Source organism: Geospiza fortis, unplaced genomic scaffold (genome assembly GCF_000277835.1).
Source record: "Geospiza fortis unplaced genomic scaffold, GeoFor_1.0 scaffold50, whole genome shotgun sequence".
In the NCBI taxonomy this organism is placed as follows: domain Eukaryota; kingdom Metazoa; phylum Chordata; class Aves; order Passeriformes; family Thraupidae; genus Geospiza; species Geospiza fortis.
The window spans coordinates 525,197-548,101 of NW_005054382.1; the positions used below are offsets into that span (position 1 = coordinate 525,197).

Below are 22,905 nucleotides of genomic sequence, written 5' to 3' on the forward strand. Positions count from 1 at the left end.
AATGCTTCAGTCCTCCCATGCTCAGACAGTCCCTTTGTCACAGCTAGTGCAGTTTACCTCTTCCAGGGCTCATCTGGCTATTCCCACACTTGTGTAGGAATGCATAGACTGTGTACCTCATATGTAATCCCTCTCCTTCACTGTATTGTAGCTATTACTGTTAATGAAAAACATTACTAACATCTCCTAGTAAAATATCCTGTGGTCACAGAGAAGGGATCACTTCCCATAGGAATTTCTTTAACCAGCCTGTCATTAAAAATATGCTACAATTGCACTAAAGTAGGTAATTCAAAATGAATTCGAGTTGATCAAGAGGTACTAGTTTTACATATTTCATGAGATGTTTCACTTTTTTTTCTTGTTGTCTTGCTTTTCTGCCTTTTATCTTTCAAATTCTGTAATCAACTCCTGTTTTGCTCCCATGTCATTCCCCCATTTGCCACCAGAAATTAGACCAAGAATCATTTATCTTGTGTTGGTTAATGTATTAAGTTGCAAGAGGATGTAATTTCCAGGCAAAGCATTACACAGTTTCCTTACCAATGCAATTACTCTGTGAAAGATTTTTAATTTGCTGACATTCTTAATGTCACAACAGTACCATTCTGCTGATACTTCTTTGCAGTTCATGTTTACAATATAGTGTGTCTTTTCTCATTTCAGGGAAGTCAATCTTCTCTTTAAAAAAGGAGAAAAAAATGTTGATGCAACTGACTTCAGGTGTGCTTACTTTTTGGTGACATTACGATTTTGTGTATGTCCTTGCACACAATTAGTGAGAAAAATGAACCTTTTGAATGAAGGTCTTCACAAGCAAATGCTACCTCAAGTTAGATGGCTTCTGCAGAGTAAAACTGGGATCAGAGCAGCAGAGGAGCTCATTTTCTTCTGTTCATTGGCTCCAAGGAATCTCTTGAGCTGAGAGGTTGTTGAATAAGGTTTGATTGGATCAGTTTCCTAAATATCTCATGTTTATAATGCCTCTCTTAACTATCCTGTCCCACTTCACTGACCCTTGTGTTTGGAAGCAGGGGTAGGAACTACTGGGAGTTGAGCAAATGGGGAATTAGGGCTTCAACCCTAATTCAGCTCCTAGAGCATCTGCCTGGGTTTTGAAGGTGTGATGGGAACCTGTTGGTGAAGGGGCTCGAATAAGATTTGAGACTCAGGGATCACATTCGGGTTTTCTCTTTATTCCAGAAGAGAAAATTACTTCTTGTGTTCTTTCCAGTTCCTAACAGGATGTTGTCTTCTCAGCTTTGCAGTGGGGCTGGAGGATTTGTGGAGAGCAAGAATCAATAGGGAGAGCATTTTGGGGTTATATGTGGTTTACTGATGATTATGCTGGTGCTGGGTTGACAGTTGGGCTGGATGATCTTGAATGTCTCTTCAAACACTGATGATTTTTTGATTCTGTGGTGTTTCAGGAGAGAGAAAGTAATTCTAACTTTACTGTCAAACCTGGTTCTCAGGTCATTTGTTTGGTTGTAATGAAGATGATGTAAGGGTGGGTTTAGAAGCCTAAATGCAGTCCCAGTCGTTTAAGGAAGGTAATTTTAAGGAGGCTGCTGCTGCTTGAACATGTGCTGATGTATGGTTTTGCATGCGAGCTTTGTGGCACGTGACACCGTGCATGTGCTCACAGGGAGTGAGCATTGGTCGTCTGTATGACTTGTTTTAGTCAGGTGAGTTTGAAGAAGCAAGGCTGGATAAGTGTGTGATTACAGACTGAGAGCTGAGACAACCCTGCCTCTGAAATGGAGGGAAACATGGCTGGGCTTTCTGAATTTTTACCATTCATTTGTGTACTTTGCCCCCCCATTCCAGTTAAGCTCTGAATAGAAAAGGGAATTAAGAGTTACACAATTCTATGCTTCTTGTTTATTTTGGCAGGGCGTGCTTCTTTCAATCTGTTTTTTGCTTACATTACTCACCATTATATTTCATTATTCATTTTCCTTAACACTGAGAGTGACTATGATTTTTATCTGGACTTGCATTTTTGTGAGGGCTCCAAACTGCTCTTTGTTTTTAATCACTGACCATGTTGCATACATTATAGCTGTTGTGGCAGTGGAAAACATCTGAATAAACTGCAGCATATACATTGTGGAGTTACAGGGTCGGGGACTGGTTGCTTTTGAGCTGATGTCAGGGTATCTTCTGAGTGTAGAGACTTCTTACCACCCCTCTTAATGCCAGCCTCTGCTAATTCTTCTCATATAAATACGTATCTGGCATGGGCTTATGAGTCCATGGATTTTCTTTCAATGTAGTAGGGTTCATGAAGATTATATTTAAGACGAGTAAGGCTGAGATAAATTCTCCTCCTTTATAATACTACATTAGTAAATCTTGGCTATGGTGTATCAGACAGACTGGTCAGAGAGAAAAACTGTTCAACTTGCTGATTTTCAGACTGAAACGTCCCACCTTGTGCACTCCAATTTAAATATTTCATGGAAAAATATATTTTTCCAGGGATTCCTTTTTTCATTCTAAGAAAATAAAACTAAGTGTCTCTCAGTCTGGGTAAAAAAAAAAAAAAAAAAGAAGGAAATAAAATTGAATTAATGTTTTAAGCTAGGAGAAGTCCCAGCTGCTGCAGGGTAGAGGTTGTGAGACACAATCTTGAACTATGCTACACAGGCATTTATCAAAGTGAAGGTGACAGAGTTTTTCCAGGCAGACAGATAAGAGAAGAAAAAAACTATTTCATTTTTTTTTTCTTCCCAGTAAAGAAATTCACAGAAATTTTTTTCAGGATTTTTTCTTTCAAATTCACTTTTTTGCCACTGTTGAGAAAATAACAAAATGGAAATACATCAAGCTTGCAAGAATATAATTTTTCTAACATTGTAACAGGGGAAATAATTTATTATCTTCAAAACTTAAGCAGAAGAGATGTTCCTTTTTTAATTTTTGCTGTGAGGCAGTTTTTTTTTAATAAAAGACTATGCCATGCTCAGCGAATTGATTTCTGAGATTTTCTTGTATCACATAGCATGTTTTACATGTCTGTTTACATCAGGAAAACTTTATTCAACTTAGCTATTCTGTCAGAGGTAAGCTAACAGGTTTAAAAGCAAAAGGTTTTACTCATTAAAAAAATCACTACAAACAAAAAAAATCTTGTCTTTTTACTAAATAGTATTTTGTATATAACTAGGAGCTTTGATTGATTGAGAAGCAGCATGCATTTTCGTTGTGCTGTATGAACAGAGGTAGAAAATGCTGTAGGCTTCACAGGAAAATCAATGGCACTGATAATGTAAATATGACAAAATAAGTTTATAGCCTAGCACATTTAAAATAAAGATTTGTGTAACTTCCAGAACCTACCTGTTGTGTAGGTGTATTTTGTGGAGAGAGAGGAAAGGAATGAGGACAGGGATAGACACTGAAGGAATACTTACCTGTGGAACTTGTTGGGCAGGAGCACTGACAGGAGTCTCAGTCCCTTCACAGTGAAGGAAAGAGATCTTGCTTAAATTCCTAAGGTAAATAAGGAAATATTACAGTCTGTGGTTTTATATATCATGAAAAGTTCATATATCATATATTCATATATCATGAAAAGTGAGAGAAGATGGAATCACGACCAGGGTTTTCATTACTAGGGCAGTTGCTTATTTAGATGCTGTTGTACATTTAGGGTACTGCTTTTGAAATGTCAGATCCAGGGACTGCTTTGAAATATATTTGATATTATGTCCCATAGAATTTAAAAATTACTTCTGAGACAAAAAAAAATCCTATCTAATGTAGTTTCTTTAGGACTACACTTGACATAGCTATTGACTCGAAGTACATGTAAGTATATTTGGTATTTTGTCTGTATTAGTGTCAGACATGAAAATCTCAGCTTTCATTTTAAAACATTGATCTTGACCATTGGCCATATTCAAAAGTTGAGACGTGGTAGAGAAAATCAGTGTTGTGAAGCAAAATAGACATCAAGATGCTCTAAAACTGCTTTGCAAAATTAGGTGTGTTTCAGTCTTTTTCCTTTGGGAGAACGCTAGTGCAGCAGAGACATTCTTGGATGTGTTCTGCCAAATCTGTTTTTAACACTTCATTGTAGTACTTACCCTTTGATTCTGAATGCCCACCTAGGCTATCCTGTTTTTTGCCAATAGTCAAATGTATATGTCTGGTGATTCGATAGTGACCTATGCATTCATGCTTTATTGTGGTTCAAAGCCAAAGAATAAATGCCAGTAAATATATACCAAGGAAAAAGCTTTTGGACCTTTATTAAGAATACTGATATTGCAGCCTACCAGTTTCCATGTTCTGTTTGCCTTTGGCAGAGCTTTGCCAGCATGGAACATCAGTATAATATGTATTCTTCCAGTATACTTCTTCAGAAATTTCAGTTGAAAACCAGACTTATTTATATTATCTTGTGTGTGTTGCTCCTTTCAGAAGTGCATTAGGGAATATTCCTGATGATTTTTTTCTTGCCTTAGGTAATAAATTTTCTCTAGTTTTTCCACAGGCATGATTTAAGCGCAGTTGTGGTTGATGCCAGAAGCGTAATGTCTCTAGTTACTGATTAGGAAAGATAAAGTGACTCCAGATAGATTTATTTTATCAGAGCTGTGGTACTATATATATCTTTGTATTAGGCTTTTACACTGAAAAGGCTGCCTTGAGATTTAATGGAGATGTAATCTCCTGCTGAAGGATTTTAAGAATAGATTAGACAGATGTCCATGTGACTCTATTTCTGTGCAGGAAATCAACCCAAGTGTTCTCTGCAGAGCTCCTTGTGTCTTTTTTTTTCTGTGTAGTTTACATTTTCAACACCTGTTTCTGCTATGATTGATGATACAAAGGACAGGTAATTACTACAAAGAGACATTATTAGAAGTAAGATCCGTTGGTCATTTTTCAGAAGGATAACAGCTCAGTCATTTGAGTCACCAAACTGTCCAGTGAGAGACCTGCTGCATCATGATTTCACTTCCACACACTGAGAGTTCCTTTCTCATTTCATTTCTTCATCACAGCTCTGAGGAGGACTACTGTGGACTAGTTTAATTAGTCCCAGAGAAAGTAAGTTATGAAAGCTGTTTTATTTTCTTGTGTGGCTTCTTCTTTAAGGTGAGAGTCCGAGGACAGACTTACACAAAGGAGTCAAAACAACGGAGACCTGGGTGCCCTGAACCATATCTGTGACCACTCACTGGTCTCCTAAATTCCAGAGATTTAGAGGAATTTTCTCTTCCTCTGAAGAGCTCAACTCATGCTCACAGTGAGAGCAATGCAGGGGGAAATATTTGAGGTGTGAAGTGTGGTTGCTCCTTCACCTGCCAGTACAGGTGTGCAAGTGACTTTATTGATAACAGTACATCCAACACCAGCTACATGCTGGTGATTGTGTCTGTTCTGGCCCTGGCCCACCCTGTAGCCCTGTAGTGTTTGGATTGAAGGTAACTCTCCTTATCAAGTTGAGTCATTTTGACTAGCAGTAGCATCAAACTACTTTCCTCCTCCACATTATAAAATTTTTATTTAAGCAGTTGAAGCCAGGAGACAGTCAATTTCTCTCTCCCTGCTGTTTCCTCAGTGAACTGAAAGCAGTTTTAGAGCTTGTATTTGTATTTTTCTATCTCAGACTATAGCGTCAAGGCTCCTGTTCGGTTTTCATTTGGTATTTTGAATTTTTTTCAGTACAGCTTAAATACTTTCATTGACTGTAGTTGTTTTCATTTATTAGTGTGGTTAATTTTAATCTGTTGTTTTTTGGGTTTTTTTGACCCGTTTTAGTGTTGACAGTTTTTCTGAGTTATGAAAACACCCCAAGAAGGGGGTGTTGTTCAGTCTTTCTCAAAGCTTTCAAACCTCTGCCCATCATCAGGGTTTCTGTGTGTCTTCTACTTAGAGAGAGGGGCAGCAGCAAGGTGCCTGGTGTATCCCAGGCTATTTAAGTCAGGAACTTTCCTATCTTTGGAGATTAGGGAAACTCCTGCCAGCTGTGGATACTGCTATAATGTGAAAAAGTAGTGTCTGTATTTTTTCTTGCACCTGCTACTTGATGTTACTGTTTCATGCATGCTGTCATCAGTGTCAATGTAGCAAATGTGCCCTGAAGCCTAGGAGGAGTGGTTCCCTCGAATTTCAGTGTGCCTAGACACATGCTTTACTTCCATTATTGACACAAGGCATGCACTCCATCAGAGACCTGGACCACTTTCTATGGCTGTTTTTCTGAGGGTTTTGTTGGGGGGTGGGAGGTGGGATTTTGGTATTATTTTGTTAGATTACTGTGACTTGGGATTTCTTATGACACGGGAAGTCCTGTGCTAATGCAGGTGATGAAGCGAGCAGAGCTGTGGATGAGTTGAAAATCTGAGTGGGTTTATGCACAGGGAAGTCAAACCTGGCATTGTGTGTCTGTTTTCCCTTCCCAGGAATCTGCCTGCTTTTTCTGCTTTCCACTAACAGCCACATACCAGGGCATCTGACCTTTCCTCATAATCCTCTAAAGGGTGCCAGGTAGCTTTGCATGTGTTTTTTGAGTTACTTTTATCATCCCATCTATGTATGGCAGCAGCAGCCATTTTCCTCATTCTGGCATAGAAAAGAACTTGAGCAACTGTTTATTTTTGTGTCAAAATGAGTTGTTTCCAGGGGTCCAGCTAAAGATTTAACAAATCAGCTCCCAAACAATTATAATTTAGTGTTTGAATACTAAAAATCGCTGAATATCTTGTTCCTCAGAGCTTGTGTAATGCAGCCATCTGAAATGTACTATTAGTTAAAAATATTTAAATGGCAAAAAAAACTCACAAAAATTTCATTACAGTAGTGGCAAAATAACTGAACAGGGTTTTTCCCCTGGCTTCTCCAACACAGTTACTTCCAGTCAATAGCCCAAATGCAAAAAGATTAAAGAATACCTTAAACCAAACAAAACAAAAAAAACACAAAAAAAACCCAAAAAAAACCATGACCAAAAACACAACAACAAAAATCAAATTAAAAGGAAATATAGGAAACTTTATTCTTGGTTTTCTGGTGGTGTTTTGAAAAATTCTGCAACTATTAAAAATTCTGTTATTTTAAGGATATTTATACACATCTTGCACAAACAAGGCAGGCATCCACTTTGTACTTGTTGAAGTGGTTTTTTTGGTGCAGCTGTGCTGTGTTCATCTGTAAGACCTGCAGCTTCCTGCACAGCAGGAGTGCAGTGGCCTGGGCAGGCCTGGGAAGCTGCTCCTTCCCAGCTCTTCTCCTTGCATGGGTGGGCTCTGACATCCCTCTCCCTGTGGCTGTGGCTTCAGGAGCCCTGACCTTGCTCCAGAGCTCAAATCCCATATTCCCTATCAACTTAGCTTTGGTTTCACCCTTACAATACATTGCACCTGCATTTGCTGACCAGTTAATGCAAGTCTGTTCACAACAGAGAATCGTGGAAGAACATATTTAAAAATACAAAAGTAGTTATTTCTTCATAACATATATACTTGGAGACTAATTAAGTCCTTAAGTGCATCAGGGCACATGTAGGCAAATGGAGTGGAAATGTAATTTTTTTTTATGATGCCTTTAGTCACAGGAGTTGGGTAGTATTTGCTATCTGAATTAGAGCAGTGACCAAAGTAAGTTGTTGTTTTGTTGGTTGTGGTGGTGGTGGTCTTGGTGGGTTTTTTGGTGGTTTTTCGGGGGGCTTTTGTGTGTGGTTTTTTTTGGTTTTTTTGTTGTTGTTTTTTTTTTGGTTGTTTTTTTTTTTTGTTGTTGTTGTTGTTGTTGTTGTTGTTGTTGTTGTTGTTTGGTTGAATTTTTGTTTGTTTCTGTTTGTTTGTGGGGTTTTATGTGAAGGAGAGTTAATGCCTATCTCACTGCAGTTATAGTCCATATTTTTGATAGAAATAGGGCTTGAAAATAGGTTTCAATAGAAATAGTGCATTTTTCTAGATTTGTGTCTAGTTTGGAACTACACTTTTCAGATTTGTTTTCCTAGAAGACAGAGAAGTCTACTGGTAATATGCTCAGCTAGTATAAATTGATACATCACCTTTGCCTTCAGAATACCTGTTCAGTATCAACTGATGTGTATAAAAACATCTATTAGTACCTGGCAAGCAAATAATGTAGGGTTGGTTGTTTGGGGTTTTTTTAAAAATTTGTATCAGAACCGCAGGAGGTTATTGTGAACTGTTATTTGATAAATAAAACTGTAGTTCCTATAGGGATGCAGCTTTCTTTTGAAGTAGGTGACATTTCCATCAGTTTTGCCTTCTAGATGAGTTACATGGAAACTTATGAATACATTCTAGATAAATAATTTAATTTGTCTACCACTATCACCAAGTTCTTACTGTTCAACAGTAAAGAAATTGTGTATAGTGCAGCTTTTAAACTTTCAGCAGCTGAATCACTCAAAACCTGCACAGCTGGACTTTGTCATTTTTCTGTGTTTCATTTTAACAATTAGTAGTGCCTTAGCCCAGAGGCACTGAAAGCTAGGTCTGATGAGATGCACTAACCACAGGTTACCAGAGAGTCTGCTGGGATGTGGAAGGGGTGAATGAAAAGCACACTTTTGTCTGCTGGCTGTGGGTTTTCTCAGGTGGTTGTACTGTATGCACTGTGTGTTGCTGAGAATGTTGTTTCCTGCACAGTTGACTTTCCTCACAGCTCTCCTGGTTTCTCATGGTTGTCCTGAGAATTGTTTGGTTCAGGTGCTGCCCCTGTCCAGCCCTGTCCCCCTGTGCACAGCCCAGCAGGAGGGATGTCCAGTCTCCTGAAAAACTGGCTTTGACTTCAGCTCTGCCCTTTTCATGCTGGTTCTTCTGCCATAAGCACAGTCTTCAGGAACTTCTCAGAGAAGGGAATGCTGGAGCTTGTTTGCTGTATCAGAGGAAGCAGCATCGGAGGAAAGCTGCCTCTGCTGTGTGTGTGGTGCCTTTGGTGAGCAGCCTGAACCTGGTGCTGTGGGCTGAGGTGAGCATCTATGAGCCAGATGTCACCTGGAAGGCCATGACTGCAGCTGTGGGATATTCTTGAATGGTTATGGCTTTCCTTCCATCAGCTGCTGGCTGACAAGCACAAAGAAATATTGATTTAAGTCAAAATGAAGTAAAGTGTGGAACACAGATCATAAGGAAAAATGGGATAATAGTCCAAGGCTTCTGAATAAATACAGTAATCTGCATCACTGATGGAGGTCTTGTGTGTGTATGGCTGAGGCTAAGGGCGAGAGTGATAAGAAATATCTGAAGGCTCAGCCTTCCCCTTTTTGTATTGCTTTGTGTGCCAGAATCCTGTTTCTCTGGTTGAATTTTATCTTCCATTTGTGTTGCAGCTGGCAGTGTTTTGGAAGTTACTCCATGGGGACAGGGCATTTCAACAAGTTTTTAAAAATAAATATTTCAAGATGAACATTTACGGTCACAGAAATGGCTAATAAAACCAGCACCCTCTTCTTCAGCAGAGCAGCCCCAAGTGCATATTCAGAAGTAAATTTGCTTTGATAGTGACCCAAAGAAGCAGCTACAACCACAAACACTGTGCAACTGTCAGTGAATGAAGTGCAGTCTTGCCTTTATTGTGCTCTGTCAACAGAACTTAGCAGTGTTGTCTGATTGACACTCTCAATTACTTGCAGTATTGCACAGGCCACAGAGACAACAGCTTGACATTTGGCACACAGGCTGGCTGTGGGAGGCTGGCACTTGGGAAATGAGTTGCTCTGGATGAGTGAAGTGAACCAGTGAGTGCTCAAGAGGGGTCTGACTTTGTGCTTTGTGGTGCCATTGGTAGTAATTTTCAAGACAGAATTGATTGCAATCTTGGAAGATATATTTTTTTTTTCTTGAAGTGCTGTTAGATCCAATTACTAGTGGCTATTAAGAAAAATGGCCATGAATAGAATTAGAATTACTATGAAGAAGTAGTTTAGAAATCTCACAATATCAACCTTTTTACCTGTTTCTGTTTTGGTAATTGAGCTATAGGTCTGATAATAATCACTGAGATAGGTCCTCTTTTTACACTGTGTTAAAATAGCCCTTAATTGTGGAAATTGACAAACATTCTTCCCTAAACGGACAAGAAACTCATTTCTCTTAAGTAAAGGAACTTGCCAATAAATGGGAAGTTCTCTTTGTTCTCCAACCCTGTCAGCAGCATATCATCTCTTATGTCAAAAGCCCCCTGAGTTAAGTTAGTTTAAAGGATTTGTATGAATTTATGAATTATGTTTTTGAGTAATAAAAATTGTTCTTGCATGTAAGTAACATAAAAGGAATATCATTCTTATAGATAATCCACTAGTCCATGTATAAGGAAAGTGCTGAAATATTCAGTTTTTGTTACAGGTTCACTTCAAGCAGATACGAGAGGGTATTTTTTTTCATTACCTGAAGCCTAATGCTGTAATATTGTCCCTGAAATTATGTACAAAGCTTGGGTGCTGTTGTACTATTTTACTGCGTAATTTATTAATTAGTAAAAGCATATTGGATTAGAGTTTCCCAGGATATTGACTATTAAGTGGCATAATCTGAAACTATTGGCCAAGACTTTCTGAGTATTAACTTTGTGTGCCACTAACTGTATAATTCTGAGCTAATTCCCTATACCTAATTTGTGATGCTTTAGTTTATGCTGAGCAACACTTCTACCTACCAGACTTGTTCATTTCCATAAATATAAATTGAATAAAGAAGTGATGGAAGTAAATAATAACAGGATTCAGCCTGCACTACTCTCTCTCTTTCAGTCATAGAAGGTAGGTGGTTGGTAGGTGGTCTTGTGCAGAGCAACAGAATAATTTTCAAAATGTACAAAGTTTTCTTTCTTTTCATGTTTTAACTGTCAAAGCTGAAGTTTATATATCCTCAGTGTGAAAACGGCTTCTTATTACCTAGTTTGTAGAACCATGGTCTCACTTAGAGAGAAATCTAAGCCCTCAAATGGTCTGTAGAAAATCTGGGATTTCATAGTATAAATGCTAAAAAAGTTGTGCTAGTAATGACACTGCAGGTGAATTTCAACTTTAACCCAAAATATTTAAGTTTTGATAATCTCAGAAGTCCAATTGTTCAATTCTTGTAAAAAGTCTGTAGATCAGTACAAATAATCTTGTATTCTGTAGGCCGTGTGGTTCACTGGCAGAGTCCTAAAGAGGTTACCTAATTTTTCAAATAGAAAAGTCTTTTTGTCATTAACTGAACCTGGAAGTGCTCACCACTTTGGAAAAACAGGTCACGTAGCAATTTAATGTGCACTCAGGAGTTTGATTCTAGACTCTTGGTCTTTTAAATATTCATTATGCTAGTCTTAATAAATAGATGCCTAGGGAGTGATGTATGCATTGCAGTGAGAAATGCAGCAAACATATAAATTAGTAAGTACTGTACAGATCAAGTCCATTTCTGACAAACAAGCTGATCTGCACAGCTGTCTGCACAGGTGTCCTTCAGGAAAAACAGAATGGGTTAGCAAAGGAAAAAAGCCACAGCCTCCTTCACTGTGACAGTTGTCATTTGAGTGCTTCTCTAGTCTTGCTGATGTTCTTGAGTGGAACCTATTGAAGGAGCAGTGTATTGTTGATCTACAGAATGAAGACATAAATTGACAATTTACTGACACAAACAGCTGGATAACAGCCCAACAGTGTTTATCACTATGTGGTTTAGACTTTTCCAAAGTGGAAGTTAAAAATAGCAGTCCATCCATACCTAATAGCACTTCAGACTGATACAATGCTATTTTGCAGAAGTATTTACTAATTAATTAAAAACCATGCAGTAGGTATTAAGAGTGGGTAATGATGCTTTGCCTGTTTCTCAATAATGTTTTGGATATTAATTATATTTTCAAAACCATGCTGCAGCTAATAAATACTAAGCATTATTATTGTGAATGGGATTAATTTAATATGTAAAACTGGTGAGGTTGCATAAGTCTTTAAACACGATGAATATTTCAGCAATGTTCATGCCTGATGTGCCCTGTATTAACATAATTTGAAAACATATTTATATGTACAGCATATGGACTGTAATTTGTCATGTCTTTTGCTGGGGAGGATGAAAACTTGAACTGACCTCAGACTTCTTGGCAGATCTTCTGAGCTTTAGTTTTTACTGAGATTTTTCTCAGCCTTATTTTCATATGCAACTCTTTTTCTCTTGCTGTGGGGTGAACTGTAAATGTAAATGATCATAGCAAAACACTGCATTTTACATCAAATTTTGATTCTTTCTCTCATTTTTTTATGTTTCAGTATATCAATAAATGGGTTTTTGGAGAATATGGCTCTGTGACTCTAAAGAAATATAAATCATCTATCAAAAAGAGTCTGTGAAGCAGTAATTTGAATTTATACCATGGAAAATAATTTGAAAAACATTTTATAGATATAAAGCCAGAACACAATGGTAGCAGGGAACCTTATAAAAACAAGCTGTACTGTCAGGTGTATGTGAGCAGGCTACCAACTATTCACATTGCCAAGAGGTGAAAGAATTTCTCTTAAAAACTCAATCTTAACAACAGGAAATGTCAGAGGGTGTGAAAAGTCTGAGCTTTTCATCAATCAGAATATGACTTTGAATTATAGCCTTGTCATGTGTCTAAGAAAAAAGGAAAATCTAATCATAGACCGCATCAGGCAATGAATTACCACCATTATACCGCTGAACTCTCACAGTATAAGGATAACTTATCCATCTAGTCAGCCTTATTTCAGAGCGATGAATTCTCACCAGAGCAGGTGTGGGAAAAGGGGAGTTAACATAACCAACACTTGGCAATTGTACCTCGAGACAGGAACCAAATATCTGAGTTGTGGGTGCTGGGAGCCCTTCCATCCGGGAGGGCTGCTGGTATCCTGGGGTGCATCAGGAAGAGCTTTGCCAGCAGATCAAGGGAGTTGATCCTGCCCATCTTCTCACCCTCAGCGAGGCCACAGCCAGAGTGCTCTGTCCACTTGTGGGCTCCTCAGCACAAGAGAAACAATCTCCTACTGGCAAGGGTCCAGCAACTGCCTACAAAGATGATGAGGGGCATCTCTCTTGTGAGGAGAGACTGAGGAACCTGGGTCTGTTTAGGCTTGAGAAGACTGAGATGTCATCAGTCTATATAAGTATCTCAAAGATGGGTGCCAAGAGGATGGCACCAGACTTTTTGCAGTGGTGCCCAACAATTGGACAAAGAGCAATGGCCATAAACGAAAACACAAGAATTTTCATCTCAACATGAAAAAGAACTTCTTTACATTGGAGAGGTCAGAGCACTGGAACAGGTTGCCTGGGGAGGTTGTGTATTTTCCCTCTCTGGTGATGTTCCAAACCCACCTGGACAAATTCCTGTGTCACCTGCTCCAGGTGACCCTGCTCTGGGGGGGTGGTTGGACTAGATGATCTTCTAGGAAGGGGCTAGAGGTCCCTTCCAACCCTAACCATTCTGTGATTCTGTGGTATCCTGGAAAAAACTACAGAGTGCAAGTGGAGTCGGTTCAACCACCATTACAAAAAGTAAAAAGAAAAAAAGAAATGTTATATTTAAAATAAAAGTATATTAATTGGCTATAAAAAAAAGTTAGATTTTTTGAGCAGTCTGTCAGGTAATGATCTGGTCTTGGTTTTCAGAAGGATTTGAGGGAAAAGTATGGAGAAATATCTTGTGATCTTATGACCCCTAATTGCAAAGATGAGGGTTCATTAACAGAGATCCACTTCACTCCTTTGTGGTATGTTCCTTGCTATAAAAGACTTAAGGCTTACTTAAGACACTGGCTTACACAACTAGGAAAATGTGTTAAGACGCGTTACTTGGTGACTCTCTTGCCCTAAAAGTGAAATGGATATGGTGTGCTTATTTTTGAGTTTTTACCATAATACAAAACCAGTAAGGGAAAAGTATATGTTCATTAAAGTTTATCTAGAGCAGTGTCTATGTTAGACCCTTTATATTGCTTTGGAAGTTAAAAAATTCCAAAGGTACGAGTTAAAGCAGGCCCCTGACTTAATCCCTGGTATTTGTTGAGACCTAATAAATAAAATTCTGTTTTGTTGACTTTTCATTATAAAAGATGCTGCTGAAGGAAATAATGATAGCCAACCTTTTGATATAATTGTTTCAAGAACCAACCTGCCTCTGATATTGCTTAAAACCACTGGTCCTTAATACCTAAGTGAAAACTTGGACAATATATTGGTTGTCAGAACAAAAACTTTTCTGAGGCTCTAATCCATCTGAACCAATCTGGACATGCTGTACTCTAGTGCCAGCTCCCAACATGAGTTCAGATCAGATGGGTCATGTGAAGGTGGTCAGCTATCACCCAACTGGTATGGCTGGTATGCAGAGCTTTATCCTGGAGGTTAGCAATCCTCCCTTTCCAAATACTACCTTTAGTTCCACACCTGAATCACAGCCTTGTGACCATGGATGAAGGCTGTCCTGTAGGATAAACCTTTTAGGTTTATGGTGCTTTGCTCTCAAGAGCATCCAGCAAAACACCTCCATTGTTAACTCTTCAGTGACCATGCATGTGTAAATGTGCCCAGCAGCATGCAGGGGATACATTTGTGTTCCCCAGTACAGCCTCAGTGTTTGGGTGAGCAAAGCCACATTCCTTTGGGCCAGAGGACTGTGACAGTCCCCGGCTTTTGTGAAATGTGCCTCACACCCTTCCTGATCCCCAGTGCTGTGACCATCTCGCTGCAGCTTGTGCAGCAGTTTGTTCAGGGTTACTTCTCTTCACTTACTTCCTTTTTACGTTTTCTTTTTTTTTTTGTTTTTTGCCTCTTACAGATGGACAAAAGAGGAAGAAGTCATTAAGAAAGAAACTGGACTCTTTAGGAAAGGAGAAGAACAGAGACAAAGGTAAAAATGAGTACATATTTGGTGATCAGGTCTTAGTTTTGCATATAAGATTTCTTTCTGATAAATACTTTTGGAAGTAGAATGTTGTTGAGCTGATATACTGTCTAGGTATTTATTTTCAGCCTAAAAAATATGTTTTATCTTTTCGGTTTGACTTTAGTATAAGTCAGATCTCTTCAACTGAAAGGTTTTGGTTTTGATTTGGTTTTGTCGGTTTTGTTTGGTTTTTTCCCTGAGGAAAAAAAAGGAAGATTTACAGGACTGCATCTTTTCTCCAATTTTCTTTCTACCCACTTTCATCATTCAGTGCAGAACGTGGTCTGTATAACATGATGCAGTTCTTTACCTGCATTTGTACTCTCAATTTACAGAGCACATAAACCCAGCACTGCCCAAGCAAGTCTGTTGGTATGCTTTTATTTCTTTAACCTTAGGAAAATAACCATTGTTTAAAATATATGAATGCTTCAGTGCTACTGATCAGTTGGATTTTAATAAACTCCACGTGACACGGATTTACGGATAGGGTTGTACTCTTTTGTTTGGACACTAATCAGCTTTATGGGCTGGGCCCTAATCCAAGGCCTGAAGTTGACCTGTAATTTGGAGCCATTTGAACTAAGTCTAAATTCTGAGATGCTGGAAAGTGTCTGTGAAATTGCATGTAGGTAATTGTGCATCTAATTTTGTGTTCGTTTCTGGAAAAGGTCTTGAAAAATGGTTGTGAAACTCAGTATTGGTATCCCAGTTTCAAAAACATGCACTCAAATCCAGGAATTTGTGACAGAAGTGACCTGATTACTCTGATGTCCTCACTTCAAGTCTAGTTTAGCAGAAGAATAGAACTTTGAAATTCCACTGTAAAAATTAACATCCCCATTTCAAAATTAGTTTACAGAGTTGTCAAGAAGAAAATGTTATTATTTTCATTTTTACTTGGTTGATGAGTTAAAATGCATGATTATTATTTTCTTTATTTAAAATTGGTTATGGAAAATATTTGTATTAATCTTTCTAAAACTGAATGTGCCCTGACACATCATTGGTTTGATGCATCCAGTGGCTTCCTGTATTATTGCATAGCAAGTACCAAACTTTTAATTTGTTACAAGAATTACTTGGTATATGACTGAAGCCACATGCAGGAGGAGTCATTAAGGAAGAGATTTAATGACTTTGTAGCTACCTTTGGGGGAGAATCTTCTTTGAATTGTCCTATTAATTCATTACATTTGGTTACATTGCAATTAGTCAGTCATTGCATTGCTATGTTTTTTTCTGTAGTTGTTGATACCGATAAGAGTGCAAAGCAACATAATTCTGTGCAAAACCTGCTCTGCTCTTAGGTGTGTTTGCCAGATATTGATCTTCACAGGGCCTGTGAGGTGCTCTTCTGCATCAGAAAAGGCTAACCACATCCTGCATTTTAAAATGTTTTGTCTCTCACAAATTTTTGGTGTACTGAGAGCTTTCATCTTTCCTTCCTTAGGGGTACCATGACTTTGGTAGTCTCTGTTGCAAGTTTATTTTTAGAAGTTTGAGAGTTAAAATACATTTTGGCTTTTTTTTTCTCACATTTTTTCATTACTGGAGCAGATTTTAACAATGATAAAGTGCTTTGATATTTCACTAAAGCCAGAATTTTGCTGTGTCACCCAAACTTGGGTAGATCTTTGCAGTTGCACTTTCAGAGCTCCACCAATGCTCTTTGGTACAGTGACTTGAGAAGTGAGAGTGTCCTTTTGGTGATGGATACAAATCCTTAACCCTGAGTTGGTCTTTATTCCACTAAATTCTCTGTTGCCAAAGATCTTTCAAACATTTTTTTTCTTGTGTTGCCTTGCATTCTATTTTATTTCCTTACAGCCATGGTTTATTTCAGCTGACCTTTGTTTCTAGTAATTGCACAGCTGCACCAGTTGAGCACTTCAAGATAATATTATTTTCTGCTATTACACTTCTGTTCAGGGATTTTCGTTTGTCTCTACCTTGCATGGTAGTATTTATACTCCATTCAGTTAGTAGGTTTGGGGATATACTTGATTTTTATTCTGAAGAGTTTTCTGAGTGCACTTTGCCTTTTAGGGCTCACTAGTTGCCAGTAAAGATCAGCACTTTGCACTTATTCATCATTGTTTAAATTTGTCTATTTCCTGGTTTTCAGCCTTGCTCATACTATCTGGTTACTTATACCAAGCGTTTTTAGAAATCACTATGCTGATTCTCCTAATTTTAATTCATTTTTTTCTTATTATTATTTGAAATTCAGATGTTTCAAACACACTGCTTTTATCCTTTTTTTATCCCACCTGCTTTTTTCCTTTTTTTCCCATCTCTCACTGTCTTATTCTGAGTTATAGAAGCTTTACATGCACTCTCCACTTATAAAGTATTATAGGAGCTTCTATAAAATAATATAAAATATTATAGGACCCTCTGAGAGGAAAATACCCCAGCACTTTTCAAACAGTAGAATCTGTATTTCTCTCCTTCAGGAAAAACGTGGGTTGGTCAATAAGAGTCCAGGAAATTGGAAAGAGCCACTTTTGAGCAGGTTGTGTCAGCAGAGTGAAAAGAAAGGCATATCTACTCTTACTAATTGCCAACAGCAGATGTTAGGCAAAAATAGCCCAAATAGCACCATGTGGCATCTTACTTGTCAGGTTTTCTGGCCATGGTTGGTCCTGGTGTACTTTTCTCTGCCCTTCTGAGTTATTAAGGATCATCTGCCACTCAGGTACTTGCTGAGCAGACTCTTAATGCATGAGTACATGTTCGGTGATCAGGTCTTAGTTTTGCATATGGGATTTCTTTAGTCTGATACATACTTCTTGAAGTAGAATGTTGTTGAGCTGATATACTGCCTAGGTATTTATTTTCAGCCTAAAAAATATGTTTTGTCTTTTCTGTTTGACTTTAGTATAATTCAGATCTCTTCAACTGAGGGAATGAGCAACCAGGAGTGCTGGTTTGTGCCAGGGGGGCCATCAGCCTGGCACAGTGCTTGAGAGGTGGCTGTTTTCCTGTGGGAAGCAGCAGCACCAGCATCTCCTCCAGCCTCAGGAGTTGAGGTGACAGTAATGCCCAGCTTTCAGCTGATGAGTTAGCTCTGGAAAGAAAAATCTAAGGCCTTGTGCTGCTGGTCTCCATGAGGATGAGCCTGCTATGCTCACACCAGAATTGAGCCCCACCACCTTCCCTGAACAGTGGCCTCCATGTCACTTGGAGTCAGAATTAACCTCCCTTGACATGCCTTTCACAGCAGGCTTGTTCTGTAGAGAGGGTATCTTGCATTTCTGGGCAGCTGCTCCAAGAGAAACGCTCCTCACTGTGAGCATGGGTGTGCCTCACAAAAGGCTGGGAGCACACACCACCCAGGCAGGTCCCTAGTCCTCATGCCCGGATGGAATGCCTTCCTTCTGTTTATTTTGGGGGGTTTGTGGTGGGTTTTTTTAGTAACTAGTCCAGCTGCACTGTTGTGAGAAGAAAACAAGAGCAGCCCGCAGGGCACTGGAGGGCAAGCAGGGAAGCTGATCACCAGACACTCCATAGAGAGGAGATGCAGCTGCCTTAGTGCAGACTTCATTTCCATCCCTTCAGCATCACTTCTGTAAACACAGTTGCAGTTGGGAGAGTAATTAATCCCAAACATTTTGTGTTTTCTCTATCCCAGCCCGGGAGCCCCCAAGTAATGGCTGAGGGGGCCATGTTGTTGGTCCTGCCCAGAGTGTGGGCCACCTGAAAATCTCCTTTTATAAGGACTCCTGAAGGTTAATCCTGACAGTCATGCAGCACCATGTGATTGTGTGTGTGGGTTGCAATCAAAGGTAGCAGGGGTGTGCCTGGCACAGGAGGCCACAGAGATGGAAAGAAAGGGCCACCATGCTGGTCACCAGGGATGCACGATGGAGGCCTCACTGCAGCTTTTGCCTGACAAACCCTCTCCTTTAGCACTGACATGCACTGAACTGCCCCATGGTGTAGGTTTCTGGGGTTACTCTCTCTGGAGAGGTGCCATCTTTCTCCAATGTGTGCCCAAGACTGTTCTTCCCCACCCCCCGCACCAGGCATCTATGCTTAGAAGGCATAACCAAAAGGAATGGTGGTCATTTTTTCTAGGACTGTTTGGAGATTTAATAATTTGTCTTTTAGGACTCAGTCCAATCTATGGAGTTTTTGCTGTCTAAATTTCACATTTTATTTAGATGGATCTGTCAACCTGTCTGTTAAGTGAGAGTTTCAGCAACTTGTCAGGCTTCTGAAGGCCAATAAAGACACCACAGTAGCATTTAATGCGCTTTAAATGAGTTTCATATATCTTTGTTCTTTTTTATATCTGTCAACATCTCGTTAAAAGTGGAGAAATTGTAAAAGAAATGTTTTTTCAATTGTTATTACATCTCTGAGTAATTCACCAAAGCAGGATAAAGGAAAACTTGCTGGATGTAAACAGACTAAACAGAAGAGCAGCACTCCACCCAGACATTTAAGCAATATTTTCAGCTTCCATCGTTCAAGTGTTTTTGCTTTACCCGGCCTCGTTATTAATGGCTATCATGACCCTCAATCCTACTGTCTACAGATGTCTCCAAACATTGCCTTTGGCTGCTGACAAACAGTGCTCAGGCTGAAGGAGCAGTAACATGTCTGTGCTGCTTGGAATAAGACATTCTCAGGATGCTGTCTGCTGGCAGCTGGATATTGTTCCCTTATGAGTTCAGTGCTAATTTTTAAGGCAGCAGAAACAGAGTCTTTGCCATCCCTTGCCAGTGATGTGGGTGTCAGTGTAAGCAGACCTGCTTTTAGAGTACACACCGGCATTTCTGAGAGAGATGCCTCCCAGAAATTACTCGCTCTAGAAGATTTTATCAGTAAACCAAGTTTGTTTTGCCTTGGTTCCAGAAAACCCTGCAGGTTAACAAAGAGACCTGCTCAGAATTTATAGTCACTTGTTATGTGATTGCTTGAGTAACTGAGAATCATCCCTTTTGCTGATGGTTCTGCATGGGATGTAAATACTTGACAGGTTCATCTCTGGGGCCTTAGCAGAGCTGCTGTGTATGCAGGACTTCATGAGAAAACGCCTTCCTGCTAACTCTGTGGCATATGCAAATCCAGCAATGTTCAATTTTTCTTTAGTTCAAAATTCTTGAAAATGTCTTTTGTGTTTACTTCCTATTCATGCTCAGTAAATTAAGATATTAATTAATGTTTGCATTTGCTCTCAGTAATTCAGCCTATCTTGGTGTCTGTGTGCCTAAAGAGGGAGCTGAATAAATGAAGTTTCTTTTTTATTGTAGTTTATCAGAAATTGTTTTTTTTAAAAGCCTTTCCACCAACTTACCATGCCTCTATAAAAAAACTTTGAATATGTTTCTCATGCTCTCTAGGCATAAAAAAGAGGTTTTTTTAATCAACATTGTGTCATATTTTTTACTGAAGTCAAGTAAAGTACCAAATAATCTCTTTAATATTTGTAAAAAAACCCCAGACCTACTCCCAGAAAAAAGCATATGTAATTGGCAGGGCCTTATATTATTCCTTAAAGGTTAGTGAGCTGTGAATAGCTGAAGAAGAGATTTTCAGCCACAGAACTGATACTGAGAACATTGTCTTACCTCGAATCTACTGGAGTCAGTGCAGGTTTTGAAGAACCTTCAGATGGAAGGAGTCTTACAGTTCCCTTTATGGACTGAGGTTTCTGTTTTCCTTGTTTTCTGCTTCCATCACTGTCTCTACAGATCTGAAATAATTGATTTCAGTTAGCAAAACAGAGTTACCCTGTCTGGCTAGCTGGGGAGATTGACTTAAAGACCCCATTTAAATATCCCTTTAAAAGTTTGTTATTCTCTGATCTCTGTTCCTGTCATTTAAATAGATATGGTACAAGCACCTTAGTAAATCTTGGTCACAGGATTTTAGCAACTCAAAACCAGCATTTATGATGTCCTTAAGAAAAAACATTATGATGTCCTTAGCCAAATGCTAAGGACCCTAACCATAGTTACTTTTCACTTTATTAGTATTGAAAGACTCATTAGAATCTAGAATATAGATCTCACTGGCTCCTAATAGACTGTTATGTTCTGTGGGATGGAAAGCAGTTTTCACCAGCTGAAATTTCGGAGAAATCTTTTAACTATGTTTGGACAGGGTGACATGAGGTCAGGTAAGCTATAACCATGTGGGTCAACATCCTGAATATTATCATTTGATTAGCAGAAAGGAGGATTTGGGAATATTATCATTTGATTAGCAAAAAGGTAGATTTGGGATCACTGAAACTCTTATTTGATCTGGCTAAGAACTTTTCTGTGATATGCTGCTTTTTAATAGAAAATGATGATTTACTGCCAAAGAAAGATTTCTTAGGAACATATCAGTTTCAATCAAAATTTTGTTAAGAATCTTGACACAGCTGCAAGACTGACTTTCTGGTAAGAGAAATTATGCACTTCCCCAAAATAGTAAATTCCCTCCTTTGCCAGTAAACACTGAAAACTGGAGTGTATTAAAAGTGGTGCTGGCTAAGGATACAAGTCTGTTTCCAAACTGATTGCCCAATCTGCCAGGTTGTTTCACATTTTACATGATGCTTTTTGCAAAATGTCTTTTTAAGCTGCCCGTCTCCTCACTGAATAAGTGATCAATTTTTTGTTGAGTTTACAGAGAATAACTTAGTAGCTTTGGCACTCGGTATGTATACAACAGACCAAGGTTTGAGCCAGTGCTTTAAGGTACATGTCTTCATGCAAATGAAACTTCTCTGACAGAGGGGATCCTCAGCACACATCTGTAAAAAGGCAGTTGGTCCTTTTACCTTTCTTGTGAGACTGGAGCCTCAAACCCACACATCTTGTGATTTGAGTTAGTGCCCTTTCTGTCCCATCTATCGGTTGCTAATCACAGAAATACAGCTTTTCTTTTTTAATGAATCTGAAATGTCAGAAGGGCTAACATTCACTCTGATTACCTGTCCAACAAGGAAGCTGTTGGGATTGAATGCTTCTGAAGAATGGTGAGTAGAACATGCTCCCAGCCACCACAGCCCATAGTGCAAGCACACACACAGTTTGGTGGGAACTTGAGGCTGCAGGCAGTCTGCAGAGGGGGCAACTGATTCTCTTAATTTCAACAAATGAGCAAAACTTTACTGGGTTTGCCAACTCTTTAATGTAATTACCACTGCCAGCCAGCACCACTGCCATCTGTATTTAGTTTGAAATTCAGCCAGTTGGTTTTCATCCAGTTCCACATCTCTGCCAGACACTGAGCAATCGAGGAAGTGGTTCATGTCCTCTGAGAAGGTCTACATCAGAACATCCTGGAGCAGAGGCTCATTGTCCTTTCTCTAGGCCACACTGAGTAAGAGCAATTAAAAACTGGAATCCCACACCTGGGAGTTTCCAAGGAGGGGCAATGCCTACCTCAAAATGCCAGCCTTCACATACTGAAGTCAGGAGAGGGTCATTTTAATGAAACTTGTTTAATGAAGCAGTGCTGAGAGCTCATCTCCTGCTGATCTTGCCCCAGTTGATGTAGGATCAATGGCACCAGCCTGCTGTTGGGCATCACATGAGCTAAGTACTGCTGTCCTCTCCCAGTCTGAATCACAGGCAGCTCTGAGCCAAACCAGAAAAATATACTGTGTTGGCTTTTCTCAGGAAATGTTGAAGAAGGACAAATAAAAAGGGGGGCTGGGAGAATAAGAAAGCACCCGCTTAGACTGCCAGAAGGGGACACGTGTTGCATATGTGCATTTCAAATTTGTCATCTTAAATGTTCATTAGGAAGATAATTCAGAACAGTAAAAAAATTAATATTGATACTGTCATAATTTTGTAGACACACTCTGCTGAGTACAGGAGGGAAGGGTCTAACTGAAGTCCTGGAACTGGCAATCCCTGCATTGCTTGATATCTGTGTGAGGATGTTCTTTCTTGTCCTAAATTAAATGCAGATGGTTTTAGGTGTCATTCTACTCATAGGTCACCTCCAGAGTTGCTTGATATATGAGGCTCTGCTTCCTGATTTAGTTTTGACTGGCCA

At 39.2% G+C, this 22,905-nt stretch overlaps 1 protein-coding gene across 1 annotated transcript in view; it reads left to right on the forward strand.

The window, feature by feature from the left end:
* Positions 1–22,905, forward strand: part of ARHGAP6 (Rho GTPase activating protein 6) — a 69,514-nt gene that overhangs the window by 13,881 nt on the left and 32,728 nt on the right. Inside the window, exon 3 of the mRNA XM_014308709.2 lies at positions 14,785–14,856. Within this exon, the coding sequence (XP_014164184.1) occupies positions 14,785–14,856 (72 nt within the window). The remainder of the gene's footprint in view (positions 1–14,784; positions 14,857–22,905) is intronic.